The 18,641-nt window shown below is 52.9% G+C and overlaps 8 protein-coding genes across 8 annotated transcripts; 6 read left to right on the top strand and 2 right to left on the bottom strand.

Annotated features, from left to right (window-relative positions):
* Positions 1 to 2,066: 2,066 nt before the first annotated feature.
* Positions 2,067 to 3,630, top strand: PV07_11349 (uncharacterized protein). The gene has a single exon (XM_016398777.1). The coding sequence runs from the start codon at positions 2,178 to 2,180 to the stop codon at positions 2,958 to 2,960; it is 783 nt and encodes a 260-aa protein (XP_016243339.1). The 5' UTR covers positions 2,067 to 2,177; the 3' UTR covers positions 2,961 to 3,630.
* Positions 3,631 to 3,770: 140 nt separating this feature from the next.
* Positions 3,771 to 5,261, top strand: PV07_11348 (ATP-dependent Clp endopeptidase, proteolytic subunit ClpP). Its single transcript, XM_016398776.1, has 2 exons — positions 3,771 to 3,993; positions 4,108 to 5,261. The coding sequence occupies exons 1-2, from the start codon at positions 3,842 to 3,844 to the stop codon at positions 4,712 to 4,714; spliced, it is 759 nt and encodes a 252-aa protein (XP_016243338.1). The 5' UTR covers positions 3,771 to 3,841; the 3' UTR covers positions 4,715 to 5,261.
* Positions 5,086 to 7,807, bottom strand: PV07_11347 (uncharacterized protein). The gene is made up of 2 exons (XM_016398775.1): positions 7,110 to 7,807; positions 5,086 to 7,055 (listed from the first exon to the last, which is right to left on the bottom strand). Exons 1-2 carry the CDS (start codon positions 7,271 to 7,273, stop codon positions 5,549 to 5,551), a joined length of 1,671 nt encoding a protein of 556 aa, XP_016243337.1. The 5' UTR covers positions 7,274 to 7,807; the 3' UTR covers positions 5,086 to 5,548.
* Positions 7,808 to 8,336: 529 nt separating this feature from the next.
* PV07_11346 (uncharacterized protein) lies at positions 8,337 to 9,788 on the top strand (the record flags this gene model as incomplete). Its single annotated transcript, XM_016398774.1, has 1 exon — positions 8,337 to 9,788. The coding sequence occupies one exon, from the start codon at positions 8,337 to 8,339 to the stop codon at positions 9,786 to 9,788; it is 1,452 nt and encodes a 483-aa protein (XP_016243336.1).
* Positions 9,789 to 10,095: 307 nt separating this feature from the next.
* On the top strand, positions 10,096 to 10,814 carry PV07_11345 (cytidine deaminase; the record flags this gene model as incomplete). The annotated part of the gene is made up of 2 exons (XM_016398773.1): positions 10,096 to 10,183; positions 10,399 to 10,814. 2 exons carry the CDS (start codon positions 10,096 to 10,098, stop codon positions 10,812 to 10,814), a joined length of 504 nt encoding a protein of 167 aa, XP_016243335.1.
* A 69-nt stretch (positions 10,815 to 10,883) lies between these two features.
* Positions 10,884 to 12,472, bottom strand: PV07_11344 (uncharacterized protein). Its single transcript, XM_016398772.1, has 3 exons — positions 12,135 to 12,472; positions 11,566 to 12,075; positions 10,884 to 11,496 (listed from the first exon to the last, which is right to left on the bottom strand). Exons 1-2 carry the CDS (start codon positions 12,335 to 12,337, stop codon positions 11,709 to 11,711), a joined length of 570 nt encoding a protein of 189 aa, XP_016243334.1. The 5' UTR covers positions 12,338 to 12,472; the 3' UTR covers positions 10,884 to 11,496; positions 11,566 to 11,708.
* A 66-nt stretch (positions 12,473 to 12,538) lies between these two features.
* PV07_11343 (uncharacterized protein) lies at positions 12,539 to 14,413 on the top strand. The gene has a single exon (XM_016398771.1). The coding sequence runs from the start codon at positions 12,715 to 12,717 to the stop codon at positions 14,077 to 14,079; it is 1,365 nt and encodes a 454-aa protein (XP_016243333.1). The 5' UTR covers positions 12,539 to 12,714; the 3' UTR covers positions 14,080 to 14,413.
* Positions 14,414 to 15,524: 1,111 nt separating this feature from the next.
* PV07_11342 (uncharacterized protein) lies at positions 15,525 to 17,413 on the top strand. Its single transcript, XM_016398770.1, has one exon. It carries the CDS (start codon positions 15,919 to 15,921, stop codon positions 16,549 to 16,551), a length of 633 nt encoding a protein of 210 aa, XP_016243332.1. The 5' UTR covers positions 15,525 to 15,918; the 3' UTR covers positions 16,552 to 17,413.
* The last annotated feature ends 1,228 nt before the right edge of the window (positions 17,414 to 18,641 follow it).

Raw genomic sequence — 18,641 nt, 5'->3', positions numbered from 1 at the left:
TGTAAGGCCAGGCGTCGCGCATCGCATGCTCTGCGGCGCGATCCTCCTCATCTCGTAGGACCTGGATTTCAGCAGGGCAGCCTGGGTTATGAAGACACCGCATGTTCACATATCCATGTTCTTGGAGATAATCGAGCCTCAAGGACCGGATGGATTTGAGGTTGTTGTACCCGTCATCGTCCGTATGCCAGGCCGACGGCCAACCTTCGAGGTGCGGGTGCACAAAGACCATGGAGGAAGGAAGGTTGTCATAATGATCGATCAGGAAGGTAAGATACGCCATAGCCTCGCGGCCTTTGTTTTTGGGCGGATGCAAGGTTCCATCAGTGGGATCGTCCATGTAATAGATGGCCTGTTGCCAACTGGAAGGAAGACAGTGTTAGCCGGGGAAGAAACTTTAGAAGGGAGGTCAAGGATATCGTACTCTGACAGCTCGCTGAGCACCCAACTAACATCTTCAGCCTTGATCTTTGCAAGAATGACAGCTTTGTCTCCAGCCTCAGGACCTTTATAAATCCACGCCCTGTCGCTGCCGGCTAACCTGATCCACAGGCTCAAAAAACTCGAATGCTTGTTGAACAAAAACAAAATGATAGAAACTAAGAGCGCAGCGGTGGCCAGCCAGCTATATCGGTTCCTGACTCTTGAGCCTAACATCGAGAAGCGGTGAACAGGCCATCAACACCATTCGCGAAGCGCATCAACTCTGGTCAAGGTAATGGCTGATGTTTGGAAGCGGCGAACAGAGAAGAGCCATTTTTCCGCAGACCGTGAGAGGGATCACAACGAGCTCAATTCTTCTGGACATTGCCTTATGTACACCAGGCCCACTGTGTTCTGCTTGTTCCGAGTCCTCTGACACCTTCGGCGTCGCCCTCCTAGTGTAGGGATCCCACGTACACTAGAGTACTGCCAAGGCGTATTACGACTACGCCCTACCAACGTCCTCGAAGAGTTAGCTATATTAAGCGACTACATCGATGGCAGAGCTAGTACTGTTCAATCATGACTGGCAATGCGAGCACGACGGTTGTAGCTAGAGTGACATTAAATTACCCAAGTAAGTATTGGGGGCCGAGTTAGTGGCTTCATTGTCGAGGCACGAAAAGCAACCAGGCCAGAGAACAGACCAAACAGAGGATTCTGATCTAAGCATGGTCACTGACTCCCGCGCTGGAGTCATCAGCATGTCGACAGAGAAAGGAAAATCAGGGGAACGTCAAGCGAGCTCTCCACTTCTCTTCTGGCGTTGGACATTCCGCTGCGTTGCTACTTGACCTCCATCACGGTTACAGCCATAGCCCCCTTTCGAACACGCATTTGTGATGACGAATGCTTTTTATCTCCGACAGAAGTCCTAGCAGCGGAAATCGGCTATTCGAGACCCTAAAGAGTTTCCTCAATTCTGGCCCTTGGCGTCTAGCAGCAACTGAGTGTGCCCCTCTCATGGAAGCGCCACTAGTATTCTTGCCCCCTTGAAAACACATGGGTGGGCGTCCAAATGGATGGGCCTCCGTATGCGTGACGTACTGATTCCAGTTGATGGCAACTAGCATTGAGAAGAGAAGGCAAAAGTGCTTTATGGTTTCTGCAAGCTAGAAGATCTCAAGGTGACGCGGTATTTGGCAACCTGTCCAGCGTGTTTGGAATGCTAGTAGAACTAAATTTTGAAGTCGGGACCAAGGAGCCTAGCAACGAGGGAGTCGCAGCAAATTCCATTCCTGTATGTAGACGAAGAACGTACCGGAATCTGGCGAGGGCTTAAAAGGCAAAGGACGCGGGCAGATTTGACGGGTGCAGTCTCTTTCGCTCCAGCTCTCTGCAGTAACATCTGAACGACCGACATGAGTCCCAGCATCAATTGCCAACTTGCGAGGATAGCAACAATGTTAAAGTAGCCAGCCGATGGATCCATATTGGGCGTGAATCACAGCCAAAATTCATCCGAGGTGGAACAAGTTCGGATAATCTATAGGGCAGCAGCACTTACGTCCAAATACGGAACTAGCGTCGACCAAGTCGCTGTAGCAGCTGGGAAACCGCGCAGTCGAACAGCAACAGGCCAGCATCAACATCCCGTCCGTGCGACATGCGAGCTTCTTCGTCACAGAGGGCCCTCATAGGAACGCAACAATGATACTTTTGCGTCTCCATCATTCTCTTCCGCAGGTTTGGGAATGAATAACACGGCCGATAATGACGGTGCCTTTGTCCCTTCGCTCACCCTGGACCGCAGGCTCGAGATTCCAGAGCAAAAGAAACACCATCTCGATTCTCTCCTCCGCTTGCTGGACGCTCTGGTTTTCCTCCATCTAGGCATCCTCTATATCTGCGACAATCTTACCTTCCTCCTCGTACTACGCGCGTTGAACCAAGTGGTCCACGTTCAGCATCGTCCGGCGGCTATCACACCCGTCATCGTGGTCAATCTCATCTGTGTCCTGACACATCTTCTACAGAACAGGTCGGGGACCAAGCGACTCTATGGTGGCATCATCGTTGACTTCGTCGGGGAACTTCCAAGATCGAGGACATCTGTACTGATATTGGACCTGATACTCTTTTCGCTGCAATTGGTTATGCTCGTGGCTGGTCATGAGAGGCAAATTGCTTCAGGAGATCCTCTCGCGTACGAAGAGTCACAGCCACAGGACCTGGAGTCCGAAGAAGCCGGGCAGTTAAGGTCACGTGCTCAAGCGCAAGTGGACATGCCTGAGGAAGGGATCGAACTGCAAAGCCTTTTGCCCGAAGGATCGAGGGAAGACGCTGCAACACATCAGAAACGAAGCGAAACCACAACAGATGAAGACGTGATATTACTGGATTTGAAGAAGGGGGTCAAAGACTTACTCAGAAGACCAGTGCCCGGTGCTTCGCCTGCCGCGATTGAAAATGCTCAAGCTCGGGCAAGCGTTGCTGCGTTCTTGAGACTCGCCGCCGCAAGAGCAAGGGCCGGATGAATGCATGGGCGCCGCAAGGGCAAAATATCAACTTTACGCCGTGCGAGCCGCGCTGCTCCATTCATAGATGAGAAGAGAGCAATCAGTATCGGGCCATATTCCAGTGCAGGCTGCCGAACGAGACACTGCGAGATCATCTCTCGTTGCTCCTGTTCGCAACGCTCTGCAACAACAAAATGCGGACTAGTATCTAGTTTGGCCGAGGCGAATATCGGTTTGGTCGAGCTCCGTGAATGTATAGGACTTTGCGAAAGCGACATCCGAATGGGCATTCCCCATCATTTTGGCGCGCTCCACTGCTTCAGCGAAACGAGGCAAAGCAACACCGAGCCGGCGACATCATTTCACGCCGAAAGGCTTGTAAGCGGACTGGTCGAGCGATATTATTTGGGTGACCTTGCGTTGGAGTCATGCACTCGGATCCCGGGTCTTACGGATCTAGATCACAGGCGCAAAATGGACTACTGTGCATTTACAGCGTGACCCCGAATTCCACAGCAAGATAAATAAGACCCCAACAGCAAGATTACACTCAATATTCGGTACCAGCCTTACCTTTCCGGCATAATTTGCTCCTTACCAAGTAATGGACCAACAGCAGTACAACGGGTGAAGAAAAGTACATTGTGTAGAACCTAATAAGACTCAATCAGAATTGGATATATGCTCCTATACTGCTACCCATAGCACACGTGCGGAATGTTATGAAGTGCATCCCTCGCCTACCTCAGCCTCGCGTCCCTTTTTGTCTAGTTGCTCCGCCGTGCTCAGCCTTGCGAGGTGCACCCTCTCAAAATATCGCCGTTGAGGGCGCAAGCTTTCAATTCCCCTTCCCTCGACAGCGAGCCTTATTTCCTGCGCTGTCCACATATTGAGCAAGGATGCGCCACCTCCTCCGCGCAGTACCACAGCTGCCCGCACGATTACCAGTGCGGGCAGCATGGAGTGGCGCCACGCTGCAAAACCTGCCTGCGCAGAGACGACAATACTCAAGATCTGCCCCTCCGACGTCCTGGCTCCCGGTGCCTTTCGTGTAAGTGTTCTCGGCTACCTTTACAGCACTCGAGGTGCCTTTTTTCTTTTTCTATTCAATGGTCTGGAAGAGGAAATGAGCTGACGTGGGTGTCGTTGCTTTGGCATCTACCAGCACCGAGACAATCGCGGGCCTGACGCACACGACGGACCTCTTCTCGCGGCTCCTCAAGGAGCGCATCGTCGCCGTGTACGGCGAAGTCGACGACCGCATGGCCGCCACGGTCACCGCGTCCCTCCTGTACCTCGAGGCCGAGTCTGACCGGCCCATCTCCATGTACATCAACTCGCCGGGCGGGAGCGTGACGGCGGGCCTCTCGATCTACGACTGCATGAACTACATCGTGCCCGAGGTGTCGACGCTCGTGCTTGGCCAGGCCGCCTCCATGGGCAGCCTGCTCCTCGCGGGCGGCGCGGCGGGCAAGCGCTACTGCCTGCCGCACTCGAGCATCATGCTGCACCAGCCCAGCGGCGGCCACTACGGCACCGCGGCCGACATCGCCATCCACGCCAAAGAGATCCTCCGCATCCGCACGCAGCTGAACCGGATCTACGAGCGCCACCTGACGGGCAAGAAGAAGATGACGGTCGACGAGATCGAGAGGATGATGGAGCGCGACTACTTCCTGAGCGCCGAGGAGGCCTTGGAGTTGGGCGTCGTCGATGAGATCCTGGCCAGCAGGAAGAAGAAGCCCGAGACAACGACGACCGAAGAGACGTGATGAAAATCATTGGCCCGGTTCGAGGAATTCGTGGATCATACTGAAGATGCCCACAGCCCCCTGGCTTCGTGTCCTCGAATAGCGGTACTTGGGCAGGCAGTCGAACTTCTGTACAACATAATGACAACGCCTCAACCGAGGGTCTGGGAGGGTGGCTTTCTCCTGTCCGCATATCGCCTCTCAAAGCTCAACAGCGTTGTCGGAGATTGTATCACAGAAAATCACCACTCGAAATCAGGAACGACTAGTGAGTCGCATACGGCAGAGAGACTCTTCCCTCACCAAAATGGACGAAATGATCAGGCCGCCAGGAAGATGGCGAGATTGTGAAGCAGATGCACAACGAGACCTGTCAGAGGATAGAAGCTGGAGGAGAGCAATACCGGTTGATGAGAGAACTAAGCAAGGTGACTGACTACAAGGCTATATAAAAAGCTCCTTCCCAATTCAAAAAAGCTGGAGTCCTCTCACTCAAATCACATGTACCGAATATGTATAAGTACATCAGATACGCAACTCGCGCTTTGAAACACTGATGTTGATAATATCGCCTGCTCTTTCCCTGCTGTGTAAATGGAACGAACAATCACTTCCGGTCACGGGTGCCTAAGGCTCTCTCGTCCTCACGAGCGGGACAAATGCCTCACAAATTTCAGAGAGAAACCGGTCACTTGCAGATCCCCCAATCATGCTTGCATTCTTTTCAATCCTAAACTCCTTCAAATTCGCTCAACTGGGGAACAGGGTAGAAATCGTCACTTCATAAATTCATGGTCTCGTAAAGTCTCAAGTCGAAGAGGGTGCTTTGATTTCGCTGGTCTTCCAACTTCAAGGTTACCAGGTGCCCCGTCGAGCGGGCGTGGAACTCCGGCCGGGATTAGGTGATATTCGCCTCTTTTTTCCTCGAAGCTTTTCGCCTTCGTCTTCACTCTCGCTCTCGTCTTCATCCTTGGATGGGTCGAGTTCCTCGATTACTTGTGTTGCTTTGGTGTCCTGCTCCAAGGACTCAAGCATTTTGGTCCAGAAGAAGACATCCTCAGCGTCTTGCATCATGTTTGCCATGCTTTGCTGACGCTGGCAGATCTCGATCAGAACGGATTTTGACAGGTCGTTGTTATTCTGCACATATTTTAGCGCCGTGTTGAAACTCCGACGTGCGTCGGCAATGCGGCCTTTGGCATGTTGTTGTCGCCCAAGTCGGCGATAAGCAAGTCCTACTCGCCAAAGGTCTATGCTTCCTGGAGTTTCTTTCAAGATTGTAAGCCTACGCTGCACTTGCGAACAAATGTCGTCAGCTTCATCGTACTGGTCCTGGGCGACAAGTCTGTAAGCTTGTAGAAGCAGGAAGTACACGGACAATCCTGGGGAGACGGCGTCAACTTCTGAGATCTGTGGAAGCCATTCGGTCAAGTCCGTTTCTGGATCGTACCACAGAAGGTCCAGAGCTCGGTTAAGTCGAACCTCGTATAAGAGCTTATTGCGCTTATCAATTCGCGTTTCAAGACCATCGTACATAGAGCGGGCGGCACGTTTGTATAGGTCTTGTAGTTGATCAACTTCAAGTTCACCAAAGACGCTGAAGAGGGCGTGGCGTGAATCCTTTGGATCCAGAAATGTATGCGCCCACCGTTTGACATTCTTGAGGAGCACCGCAGCGAGCTGATGGTGGCCACTGACGGCCACTCGACCGACTTCGAAAAGTAAGGCCATTGGTATTTCGTAATACCAAGATTTGAACAATTCGGGATTCTGGAAACCTGCAAAGGCCTTTCCCCATTGTGCCCAAGCAAGCGTCGGCTTTCCATTGTCGAAGAGGTTAATTCCCGCGGTTAGACTCGAAGAGAGAAGACGTGATGCCTGGCGCCCGCGGTGATGCTGGGTAGAAGACAGAGTATCCCAATCACCATGAACGAATGCGTCGTGGGTCCATCCGCGCAGGTTGAAGAGAAATTGCTCGGCGACATTAACAACCCGAAATCTTTCGGGCGGCGGAACGACGATGGTCGGGAGCGGTTCTGCTGGCTTTGACCATTGTACCACCGCTTCACAAACTGGAGAAGGTGGAGGAGGAGACGAGGCTGAAGGCGACGGCTCTGAAGCTAGCGGAGATGCTGTCGGAGATGCGGGCGGCGAAGCTGGCGGAGAAGCTTGTGCGTTGGATGACGATGACTTGCGATTTCGCTTCCGCTTTAAAGCACGTTCGGCCTTTTTCTTCAGAGCATCCAAATCTAAGTCTCTGCTGGCTGTCGGTACCTCGCCTTCCATGATCTGCTTAGCCTCGCCCTCCTTGAGGTATTTCCGCAAACCCCAATGCTTAATTTTGTTCTTATACATCTTCTCACTGTGGAACTACAATTAGCACCAAGGAGTGGCATTGTCTAGAGCTGGAGCTCACCTGGCCCATAATCCATGCTTCTCTCTCATGATCCCCATCACCTCAGGTAGGGGACGGTTTTCTTCAATGTACAACTGAGTGAAGACAGGTCGGAACTTCTCCCACTCAGCTTGAGACGGAGCGCGCCTCTGGTCTTTGCTGGGAGATGCCATCGATTCAGTCATTGTTAGTCGCACACGATTGCGGAGTCATAGAGTTGATGGGGAGGCAAAAAGTCGAGAAGGCGAAATCGAGCACTAAATCAGAAAAGAAGGGACCAGAGGAGGCTCGGCAGGCTTAGTTTCATACAAGGCTATATCCCGTAGAGGAAAACGTCGAAGACCAAAGGGCCCGCGAGAACGCTCAACTCAACAGGCAAGTCGCACAAGGCACAGGAGCAAGGTTGTATGTCGAGGAGGGGTTGGACATGGAAGAAGTGAGGTTCGAGATGCGGCTGACCAAAGTTCCCTCTCAAGTCTGCCAAGACTAACTTAGCCGTAATTGCACTAGCGACATGCTGCTGCAATGGGCTGCGCACATGACCTAACCGAGCTAAAAGCAGCGACATGTGGCAGTGTCTGACAAGGCATCATTTCTCACCCTCTGCAGGCGAGTCCATTGTGTGCAAGGCCGCTGTTTGCTGTGATCCCAGGTGTTTGTGTCTCTTGGTCCTAGTCCTCATTATTACTACAGACCTCTGAACCCCTCCAGACAGATTCGTTCAACTCTCCGAGAGAAAAAGCAAATACCAACCCGTCGATCGGGCACCTCGACCTCCTCTTGTACGATGGACAATTTGTCGAAGGGCGGTGGTGGCAGGGGACTTTGAAAAACTCCGAGGGGTCAGACAGGCGGCTACTCGACCTTTGGGGGAGTTGACCAAAAGACCTGCAGGGAACTTCGGCGCGTCCAAGCCACGCAGCCAGTCACGAGCCGGTGTTTCTTGAGCCTGGCCTCCCCCTTTCACGCCCACCGCGCCTTCACACCAAAGGAAAGTGATGGGCGTCATGGGCCCCTTGCCCCCGTCAAACGCGTGCAGTAGTCATCCCTCCCGTTTGGTGGCTGAGCACACGGCCGGTTTCCATCATCTTTACTCCGTACATTGTCGCAATTTTGGAATTCAACTGTGTCTCTTCCCATCGCATACTAAAGCGCTTTCCACGACGCTGTGGAAGCCACCTGCATCCGAATCCTCTTCTATCTCACCGGTTTTGCATCCTCTCGATTAGATTGGTCCGATGAACGGCCATGGTGCAAGTAGCCGACGATGTCGACCATACCCTGATATCCAACCTCGCAACTCGTCTCCAGCAGCTGGTGGGCGACGTAGAACGAGTCTACACCACCGGATCTCGCAATGTGCGCACAGTCCTGCGACGACAGCATATCAACACCGTCCATCCGATTTCTACTCGACCGCTATGCCGACTGCTTGGCGAAGACCAACTGATGAAAGCCCTCCGTCTGTTGTCATTGAAACTAGCTCTGTTCACTCTGGCGCGGATTTATGATGAATGTCACGTTGCTTTGTGTCGAGCGATGGCGGCGGCCCGGAAAGGTGATGATCTTTACGAAGGCTTCAACCGAAATCCGTGCGTGGATCTCCGGACCCTTGCCGACCAAATTGGTCTACGCGAGGAGATTGTTGAAGACCAAATAATGCTCGAATCAACTTTTGACAACCTGGCGCCCTTACGCGCCACGTGGAAGCCTGTCCTGCCCATGTCCTTTGACCATCTATCACAACTGCATTCTCTTGCTGATCTCCTACCTGGTGAGCAGTCGCCCAGCGACGAGTATGCGGGTATTGGCGGTGGTGGAGGGTCGGACATCATCAGTGCAAGTTTGCTGGGTCACTTATTGCTACGACATAAGAAACAAATGGACCTCTTGATCTCGACTCGAACCTGGGCAACAGGATCCCAAGGCAAAAACGGCTCCAAGTTGGGAATCAAGCGTGAAGTGTACAATCACGGTGGAGCAGTGGAAGCGCACGGGCGACCTGTTGCTGGAACTTTTCGGGTGAAAAACGATACCACCGCCGAGGGTCGCGATCTTGAAACGATTCCCCTCCCATATCATTCCCAGATATTTATGGTGCTGGACCAGGGCGAATCTGGATCCCAGATCTCCGACGACGACAAAGCCGATCTTACAGATCAATTTCATGCCGTGCTAGGTCAGGCTACTCGTCGGATACAGACTGTTCTCATAGTAGACACAGGCGGGGATGTTTTCGGCGCCGATTCGAGCGGCGCTACGACGCCAGACCAAGACTATCGGGTTCAGAAGGCAATCACCCCTCTCTCGCCCGAGTACAATCTCGTGACGGTGGTGGTGGCTCCAGGTGTCGACGCTCCGAATGACGCGCCACAAAAGGCTTCGAAAGCTGGCGGCATGGTCTATAAGCCCACGAAAGAGGAGAAACAGATGCTTCTTGATCTACTCGCAACTAAATATAGAATGGACGGGTCAGACCCCAACAGATTCGGCAAAACAACACTCGCATTACAGGCCCGATTACGGGGGGTGGTTGGGTGGACCTCTTTGGACCTCCCTCCATATGTCATTGACACATGGGAGAATCCCTGGAATAGCTTCGTGTACATCCGGGATTGCATGAGCGACATCATTTTCATGCCGACACCAAAGTTGCTGCCGCTGATTGAGCCGACGAAGAAGAAAAAGGGATGCCCATGACCGCGACCAAGGAAGGCTCTAAGCCGCGAGACTACGCAGGTTGCAGCGTTACTGCTCGTAATGGACCCGCGTAGTCCAAATGGAGACGTCTCGTAGGAGCTGATAAAGCGATGCACCTCCGTCTGGACTCTTGGTACGCAAGGCTGTGGGATCCTAAAACTCTTGGCAAGGCTACCACTCCAAACCTTGCACCATTTTTCATCCTTCAACAAAATCTGTAAAATACTTAGCTAATACGTTCTTGCCCCTGTGTTGTCCTTTGAGGCGAAGCCAACTGCACGATTTCAAAGTCCCAGGTATCATCATTATGGCGAATAGAGCTCTAGCGCCCTTATCGGACGCTGAATTGACCAAGCTGGCCACCCTGGCAATTGAGGCAAAGGCTAAAGCATACTGTGAGTGAACCACAACCCCAAAGTGGATGGCGGCAGCGCGGCATTACCGCAACAGGCATCGCAAACGATTCAGCTCGCTCAAAAGAAAGGAAGAAAAGGAGTTTGCTCTAAGCCGGGCAAGAGAATACCCCCGCCGCTATCTCTCCGGCCACCAAAAGCTCGCGAAACGTTTGTTCAGAGCATCATCCATTGACCATATCACCAATCTCCCCCAGGTCCTTACTCTAACTTCCGCGTCGGCGCCTCCGTCCTCCTCTCAGATGGGACATTCCACACCGGCGCCAATGTCGAAGTCGCCTCGACCCCTGTGGGCATCTGCGCGGAGCGGTGCGCCATCGCCCCGCTCGTGGCCTCCATGCCTCGACCAGAGATGCCCGTCATCCGAGCCATTGGCGTGGCTACGGATATTTTCCCGCCAGCTTCCCCCTGCGGGATGTGTCGCCAGTTTATCAACGAGTTTGCCACTTCTCGGGACCTACCGATATATATGTATGGGAAGGACGGGCTGGACGGGGAGGTCTTCCGAATGACTATTGGCGAGCTGTTGCCGATGAGTTTTGGGCCGAATGATATTGAGAGAAACCCGGGAAAGAAGGAAGTGGTAGGTTTAGGGAAGATGGTCGAAGGGTAGTCAGAAGTATACTGATAAGAGGGAGGCCTCCTTCAGCTTGTACTTCCTTCCTCCGGCACTAAGTTTACGGAGATTCTATCCTCCCTTGGAAATTAGGATAAAAATATGATTTTGATTCTCCTCTTTAGTGACTTTGCAAAAAGAAAAGGGCTCAGTCCGGTCAAACGACAAAAAGATTTGAATTCCCAGGTTATGGCGTCTATCTTACCTTCCCCCCTACAACCAGTTCCGCCTGTGGGTGCTGCGGCTCCTGTCCTCCCCCCGGTGGGGAGCGTTCTCGAGCAATCTTACAGCAGCCTCAGGGGAACCGGTTGTTTTTCTATGGTAGTCATGTATGGTATTGTGTTTATTCAGAAATTATTTTCTGATATTTCCAGCTTACCCATTAGGGTAAGCGAGGAAGCCACAATACGCATATCGTACCATATGTGTGAATTGTTGATGGACGATATAGGCTGAGAGACCTTCTGCTACCCTTTGGCAAGCAGCGAAGCCCATATCATCCATCAACGGAGGGGGGAAGGCCCCGCCCGCCAAACCCGATAGAATGTGAACCTTTACGGACACATATCCCTCGACTCGAAGTGGTAGCAGTTATGAAGGTCTCTTTTATATCGCTAATTGCACTCCTCGCAGATTGGGTTATATGTTGACCAGATTTGCGAGGACATAAAATATATCACTGTGAATTTTGTCAGTGGAGACCTGAAGTGTGTATGTAGGTAGCTTGGCGAGGGAGAGTGATACTGACCGTAGGAGGTGCAGGTGAATTATGGGTGCGGCAGTACGAGGCGCATCGAACGCGGGAAGAGGGAGAGTGGTCTCTTCGACATATGGCTGGAAATCCAACATTCAACTCGTGTTGTCTCATTCGTTCTTCATCATACCAGCCGTTCAAAAGACATCCTCCGGATCGACCATGAAGCTTTCCCCATTTTCCCTGACATGAATTCGGTCCTTGTCCCGATCCAGAGGTTTCCTCATGTCCAGCGCGTCCTCTCCCTCCTTCGATACTCCAGTTGGATCATCCGAGTAGTACTTAACCACCGTGCGGTAGGTCGAGTAGCCCATGCTGTGATACATTTTGATGGCGTTCTTGTTGCTCGCCCGAACAAAGAGATCCACGAACCAGGCGTCCTGTTGATTGCAAGCCTTCTCGAGGGACTCGCTCAGAAGTTTCCCATATCCCAGCCGCCGATACTGTGGTGCTATCGACAGGGCCGTGATGTGGCCATGCCACGGTAAGTAATGCGGTGTTCCTCTGCAAGAAATGTCTCTTAGGGCTTTTTGTCGCGTTCAGGTGAGAAGCAGATTACTTACTGCAAGTGAGCAGGCGATGTCTCGACCTTGCCAATGATATAACCGACAATCTGGCCGTGCTCTTCGATGCATTGGAACAGCGAAGGCCATCTCATAAGATATGTCAGATAGAAGTTCAGGTCATAGTTTTCCGTGTACGGATCGAGGTTGCACAGATTGAGATGGAACAAGTCCGACGGCTGGACTCTGCGGATGGTCGGCATGGCAACTCATTTCTCTGTCACCACGAGGATTGTTTTCCGGCCGAGTTGAACCTGACGAGGGCAAGAATCAATTAATTTATCCAGGACTTTGCTGGTGATTGTGGGGAGGAATCTGTGACTCCGACGAAACGCGCCGTCCCGCGAGTCACTCTCCAACAAGCCCGCCGGTTCGCGGGCCAAAATAATAATGGTCGGCTTCCAACTTGCTTGCTCAAGAACTGAGCTGTTCGAACATCAAGCCCTTTTTACGGACATACAGAGCATCCCGAGCCATGCTTCCACCTTCATGATAGAGCTTCCTCTGCTTAGACGAGCATAAACCACCATCAGCCACCCATATCCCACCTTTTCAAACCCCCTGCGCACGGAGCCGCAGGATGACCGCCCTATCTCCACCAACCTCCCCGACAACGCCCTCGCGAAAGCGCAGGTCGCTGCGACTTTCCAATGTCGAAATACAGTCCCAAGACGCAACCTCCCCAAGTCCCTACACCAGCGGGACCACCAATGGCACGGCGTACTCGAGGAGATCATCGCGGACATCGCAGACCTCTTACCAGCCTCGGTCTCCGGTGACACCTCGCCCCATGTCCTCCAAGTCGTCCAGACCTCCCTCGTTCTCCCAGCAGCGCAGACCGAGTCGGACAAGTATCAATAGCAACAGGAGTATAGAACAATACGGTGACAGTAACGGGTTGGGGAACTTGGCCGACGAGCTGGAGCAGGCCTGGGACGACGAAGAGGACGCCGAAGGTCACTCCAACTTCCTCGAGGGTTTACGAGAAGGCGAGGTCGACCAAGACTCTTCGATGATGCGCGACCTACGAAGCCCCTACGAGGTGAACGACATGCACGATTTTGGGTTCGGGATGGTCGTCCAGAGCCCGCACGGGCAGTCTCCCACATTGCGCGTTCCGCAGCCTCAACGGAATTCGCAACCTCAGGAGAACAAAAAGTCAGGACACCAGAGACAAGAATCTGCCTACGACGGCTCAGACTATGGGCCTGATTCAGAGGCGGACCAGGAAGAGGACGCTTTTCCACCGATACTACGCAAACGAATCCGCGACATCGAGAACCTCACACGCATGTGCGTCAACCCCGAGGACGCTGTCAGCGAAGGTGGTGGCACTGTCCGACGAGTCATTCATGGCTTGAAGGATCTCGGGCCGCAGGCAAACATTGAGTACGGCGTCACACGACTGATCACGGCATATACGTCGATGGCGTCTCACCGGACACACAAGACTCGAGATTTGTTCTCCCAGTCGCACTCCCTGATGTATGGAGGAACTCTATGGCAGCTACCCGAGGAGATGATTGACTTACTCCTTGACGATGTTACGAGCTTGTCCTCGACGCTCCCTTTCCTCCGCCCACAAAACCCACTGCTCTCCCTCCAAATCCTGGCATCGCAAACCGATGAACTCACGCATACTCTCCGCTCCTTGACCGACCTGCTCCAAGAGTCCCGTCTCGCTGCCAGTGCCGCAACGAGAAAGCTCAAGTCGGTCCGTGACATGGTGGAGGACATGTCGCTGGAGGAAGAGCTGGTGGGGAACAGCATCCTATTGATCCAGGCAGGGGACTGGGATCGGAGATGTCGGGAGCGGCAGGCGGCGCGAACGTGCCAGGAGGTCTGCGAGGGGTTTGCGGACCGATGGGGTCTGCAATGTGATGTGGATTTAATATCGCTTGCTGAAGGCAGGAAGCAGCCTGCCCCAGTATTGGTGTCTGGATAATGCAAAACGAATTGGGAGATTTGGTTCTTGAAGCGCGGAGTCCGGGGAAGTTTTGGCAAGGCAACCACATGGGCATGATGGGACCATGGGGTCAAAGAAGATTGTTGATGAGTACCCTGGTTAGAACGATACATTGGGATGGAGATTGATCCATATGCTTTAATGAGAGACAGGAGCGGGCGCTGGAATAATGAGAGACGGTAGATTGGCCACGAAAACAATATACAGAGTCGACACTCGAGTCTGAATCCCAAACTAGTGGCATGGTCTGGATGGTTGAGAATGGGCTCAGAGGTCACAATGCATTTGTAAAAGATATCCTGTTTACCTTTGGACACAGTGGTTTCCTATCACCCATCGACAAAATCAGTCTGATGTCTTAGATAACGGCAACCTCCGTCGTTGATTGAGCACTCTTTGGCTCCAGCAGATACAGCACCCATCGTGCGCCGACCTGTGACTCTTGTTGTTCAGCTCGGCTTGCCCTTGCCATCTTGAACAGAGATGTTCTCGACCTCGGACTTCCGCTGTGGTGGCTGTGATGTTGTGACGATCTTTTCCTTTGTTGTGCCACCACCTCCTCTCTTCCCTCATCTTCAGAGCTGAGTCTTTCTCAGTCTATTGATTTTCCCCGTCCGCAACACTACGACTAGTTGATTCATTCAGCACAAGACCGAATTCTCTTTTGCCGTGGTTCCCGAGATTCACACAGCCTCTGAATACCCAATCCAAGACCTCATCGGTGGCGTGATCTAGTCCAGCCCAATCGACGCCCATTCAGATCGTTTTGCTCTGTGGAGCTTTGGCTCTCGCTAACCAGAATAGAAACCTGAATCTCAAGCAGATGGAGGAAGCTTGGCCCTGTCGCCGTTTACCCCCATGGACCTGCAATTTGCGCATCGACAACAGACAGCTCCTCGCTGCACATCATTCCTCAAGTCCGCATGGGAGAACAACACTACATCAGCGGGATGAAAGGGCTATACAATGATGGGTTCAAGAGAAGTGTCATTCACTATATCGTCCAGATCCAGAGCAAGAGAACAAGCACAGGGCAGTTGGTGCTTGGTCCGGTAGTGGGAAACACTCTCGCTTGCCCAAATTAACCGCGCGAAGATCAGATATCCACCTCTACGAATGAGACGCAGTCATGAGATTCACATGGAGAGGCTAGAACGGTGCCTTGCATCCACATCCGCCTTTGGCAGCTGCCGGGTATCCAAACAACCTCCAGGCTGTCGCAGACTCAGCCACTCACGCCGGAAACTCACTGTCGACTGACACCCACACCGTTTCGTGGTAGGTCACATCGTGGTTTCTGAACAGCCGACAAACAGGCTAGGCTCCCTGTCCCGTGTCTCACCAAAGCCGCTGTGGGTGTGGCTCAAAAATTGCTCAATAATATACTTCGATGCCAAAGTTTGTCTGTGGTGTCACTGCTCGAAGCAGGAGCCCACTCAGCCTCGTGTCTGTCCACCCCATGTCTCTGGGGGGTTTGGTGACAGTACTCCGTACCTTGTTTGTTGTGCCCATATCCCCAGTGCCTGTCGGCTAGGAGCAAATCTGTTGGCCTATTGGATACCCAGTGGTGCCAAAGGTAATCTCCCATACTATTATATGCCTTGACGCCCTCTCAGACCTCTCTGTTTGCTTTTCTGTTGGTTTGTTATCCTTGAATACTCCCTCTCGTTTGACATACATATCATCGCTCGCTACAGTCACTCGCTTGATCCCCCTCTCGCTCTCACCAGTCAACCTCTATTTTCGAGCCTTTTTTACGTCTCCCTCGTAGACGTCTTATCATCAACCCCGCAAGGAAACAGAATCACGATCCTCAAGATGAGATCCAGTGCTGCTCTGGTCTTGCTGGCCGGCTTAGCCGCCGCTTACCCAGGCGAAGTCCTGCGCAAACGAGCCCTCAAGCCGCGTGAAGGCTGTCCCGCCGAGCTGACCGCCGGCCAGTTCGAATTCCCCCACTACATCACGCAGATCTCAAAGTCTCAGCCCGACAAGGCTTTCGGGCCCCAATTCAACGGCGTCTTTACGCCCAACGATATCTCTTCCATCTTCAGCTTCGATGTCCCCGCCTCTCGTGCCGACGCCAATTGCACGCTCGAATTCATCTTCCCGCTCAAATCGCAACTCAAGACCTCCAACTTCGACTACGAAGGTGGTGGCTCGTTCTTCTTCACCGGGTACAACCCCGGCAGCTGCCCGGGACCCGAGACGACGTACAACAACCAGCCTGCTCCAGGACCTTTCCCGCCGTTCCCCCCGATCCACATGGAGCCTGGAAATGCCTACACCATTGACGTTGGCCCTTGCTTCGTGGGCGCGGGAACTTGCGTTGCTGGTATGACCTCGACAAACGATACCAACTTCTGGTTCTTCCAGGACCAGGACGAGTGCCCCATCGGTATCTACACCGCATACTCGTACGGTCTTCCGCCGATGGCCAACCCGCCTGCATAAACGGGCGCTCTGTTTCGCCTGGGCGAGTTGGAAGGCACAGACGTCGGGTGCTGGATGAAATCGGAACACCATGAAATTCTCCGCTGCAGTGGTACAGGTACCACGTGGAACAGCCGCATTCGGGGGTTGGGACAAACATCATTAATACCAAGAGGAACCAGGGCTCTTTTTGGGGGTACGGAAAAGAAAAGAGGAAACGTTCGCTGGCGACTTTTGTTACGACAAACTAACCATCTCCCTTTCCCACGTGGCTCTGGCTTGTGGCCACAGATACGCAAAGCAACAGCAGGGGACCATCACGCGCAATTAGCATTACCGTAATGACTGCCTTGTGAACACCACAAGGACATCGACAAAGTTAAAAAAAAATACTCTCTCATACACGCTCTATTTCGAATGTCTCTTGGTTGGTTCCCGTGCGCTCTGCTTCGCACAACAGGACCCAGTCTTTCAGTGTACATACGCATGCCTCCTCGAGACCGTTTACCTTTTTGTTTCCGTCGGCTTTGGCTTGGTCGTGTTGCCTGCTTCGTTGCGTACATTTTGGTTATTGGAGGGGGATATACCCAGGTTTTGAAGGCGGCGCGTGATTCCTCGTACTGCTAGAAGTCTAACTAGCTTAATAGATTTTTGACGTTTCCCATCCAAGACTCATATGGACGTAGCCACAGATGGTCCACTACCCAGATGAGTAGATAGCAGTATGGGCAAGCACGGGAATGAGAGAGCAAAGCGGACGAGAAGAGAGGAATGATGCAGTCGCACCGACATCTCCATCACCCATCTCCTCGTTACCCTGTACCACCTGCACCGACCCCGTCGACCTCAATGGATGTAAAGTAGTGCATCGGATGCTGATCCCCTACATTTCACAGTTGGGCATGTGTGTTCAAGCCCGTGGTTCGGAATGTTGACCATTGTATCATTCCATTGGTGACGCTCTCTATCCTGTCACTTTTCTGATGACAACACAATATCTGAAGGTGACCAAGGCATGAAAGATGCCTGGAGTGAAGCTGGTCAGGCATAATTGTCGACGCTCGTGACTTTGTTACGGTTGACCCGGTATGAGGGATTTCAGTGGAGGAGCTTCGGAGGCTTGAACACGAAGCCAAGAAGAGGCTCAATAGGGGAAGTAATTACGAGGTACACAGCAGAGGACGAGGTATGTTACAGAGCAGGGCAGAATGTTTGTGACTTGGCGCGTAATCTGGAGACGGTAAAGAGCGGTGAGGGCGAGGGGGAGCGAGAACACCAGAGGTTTCGAGGATACGAAGATTACCAGTAGTCGGAGGCTGAGGCGTGCGGTGGGAGGCACTGGTGGTGTGAGCTGGGTGTGTCAGTCAGTATGAGCCAAGATGGAGATGGGAGTGTGAAGGAAGCGCCTCAAACTCACCTCACCAACCCGGCATTTTCTCGCCCGCACCGGAACTTCTCGCTGCAACTGCGCTGCGCCCAGGCTCAGGCACAGACCAGCACAGACCAGCACAACACACACCTGTACGCACCTGCGCACACACACACACCACCCGGCCACGGCGCCCCTCGTGGTGTGACCGTCACCTTCCTCGCTTCCTCCGCTCCTCTCCAAAGTCCCTCGTCCCTCGTCCCATGTCCCATGTCCCATGGTTTCGCTAAGCACTCGTTATCGTACGTTGAAGCAAACACTGGCAAACCGCGCGTCCACGTTCGATTGCGATCGGCCGCATCACCCTATGGCTCCAGTGTTGACCCTCAATGGATCTACAACGTGTCGTCTACACAGGCTGCTGGGCCATGGTGATGGGTCTCCTTTGTCATGCATTGTCGCTCGGGTTTCGCCGTTTCTGCCCCGGACGAGGCTTTACAAACGGCAAGTCATGTAACTCTGAGGGTTTGTGGAATCACTTTCTGCCAGGAGTATAAGATGGCCACCACCTCTTTCCCCCCCTTCTGGCCTTTTTGCTTTTTCACCATACCAACAGACAACAACAATCCAGAACAAGCAATTACCATCTAACAGACAGACTTTTGACCTAGCGAGGCTCAACTGCCGAACAGCTCATACCCAACCACACATCTATTTATGGCATCATCACCCAGCTCCAGTA

Source organism: Cladophialophora immunda (genome assembly GCF_000835495.1).
Source record: "Cladophialophora immunda strain CBS 83496 unplaced genomic scaffold supercont1.7, whole genome shotgun sequence".
In the NCBI taxonomy this organism is placed as follows: domain Eukaryota; kingdom Fungi; phylum Ascomycota; class Eurotiomycetes; order Chaetothyriales; family Herpotrichiellaceae; genus Cladophialophora; species Cladophialophora immunda.
Note: the sequence above shows the minus strand (reverse complement) of the source record. Positions and strands in the feature narration are given on the sequence as shown.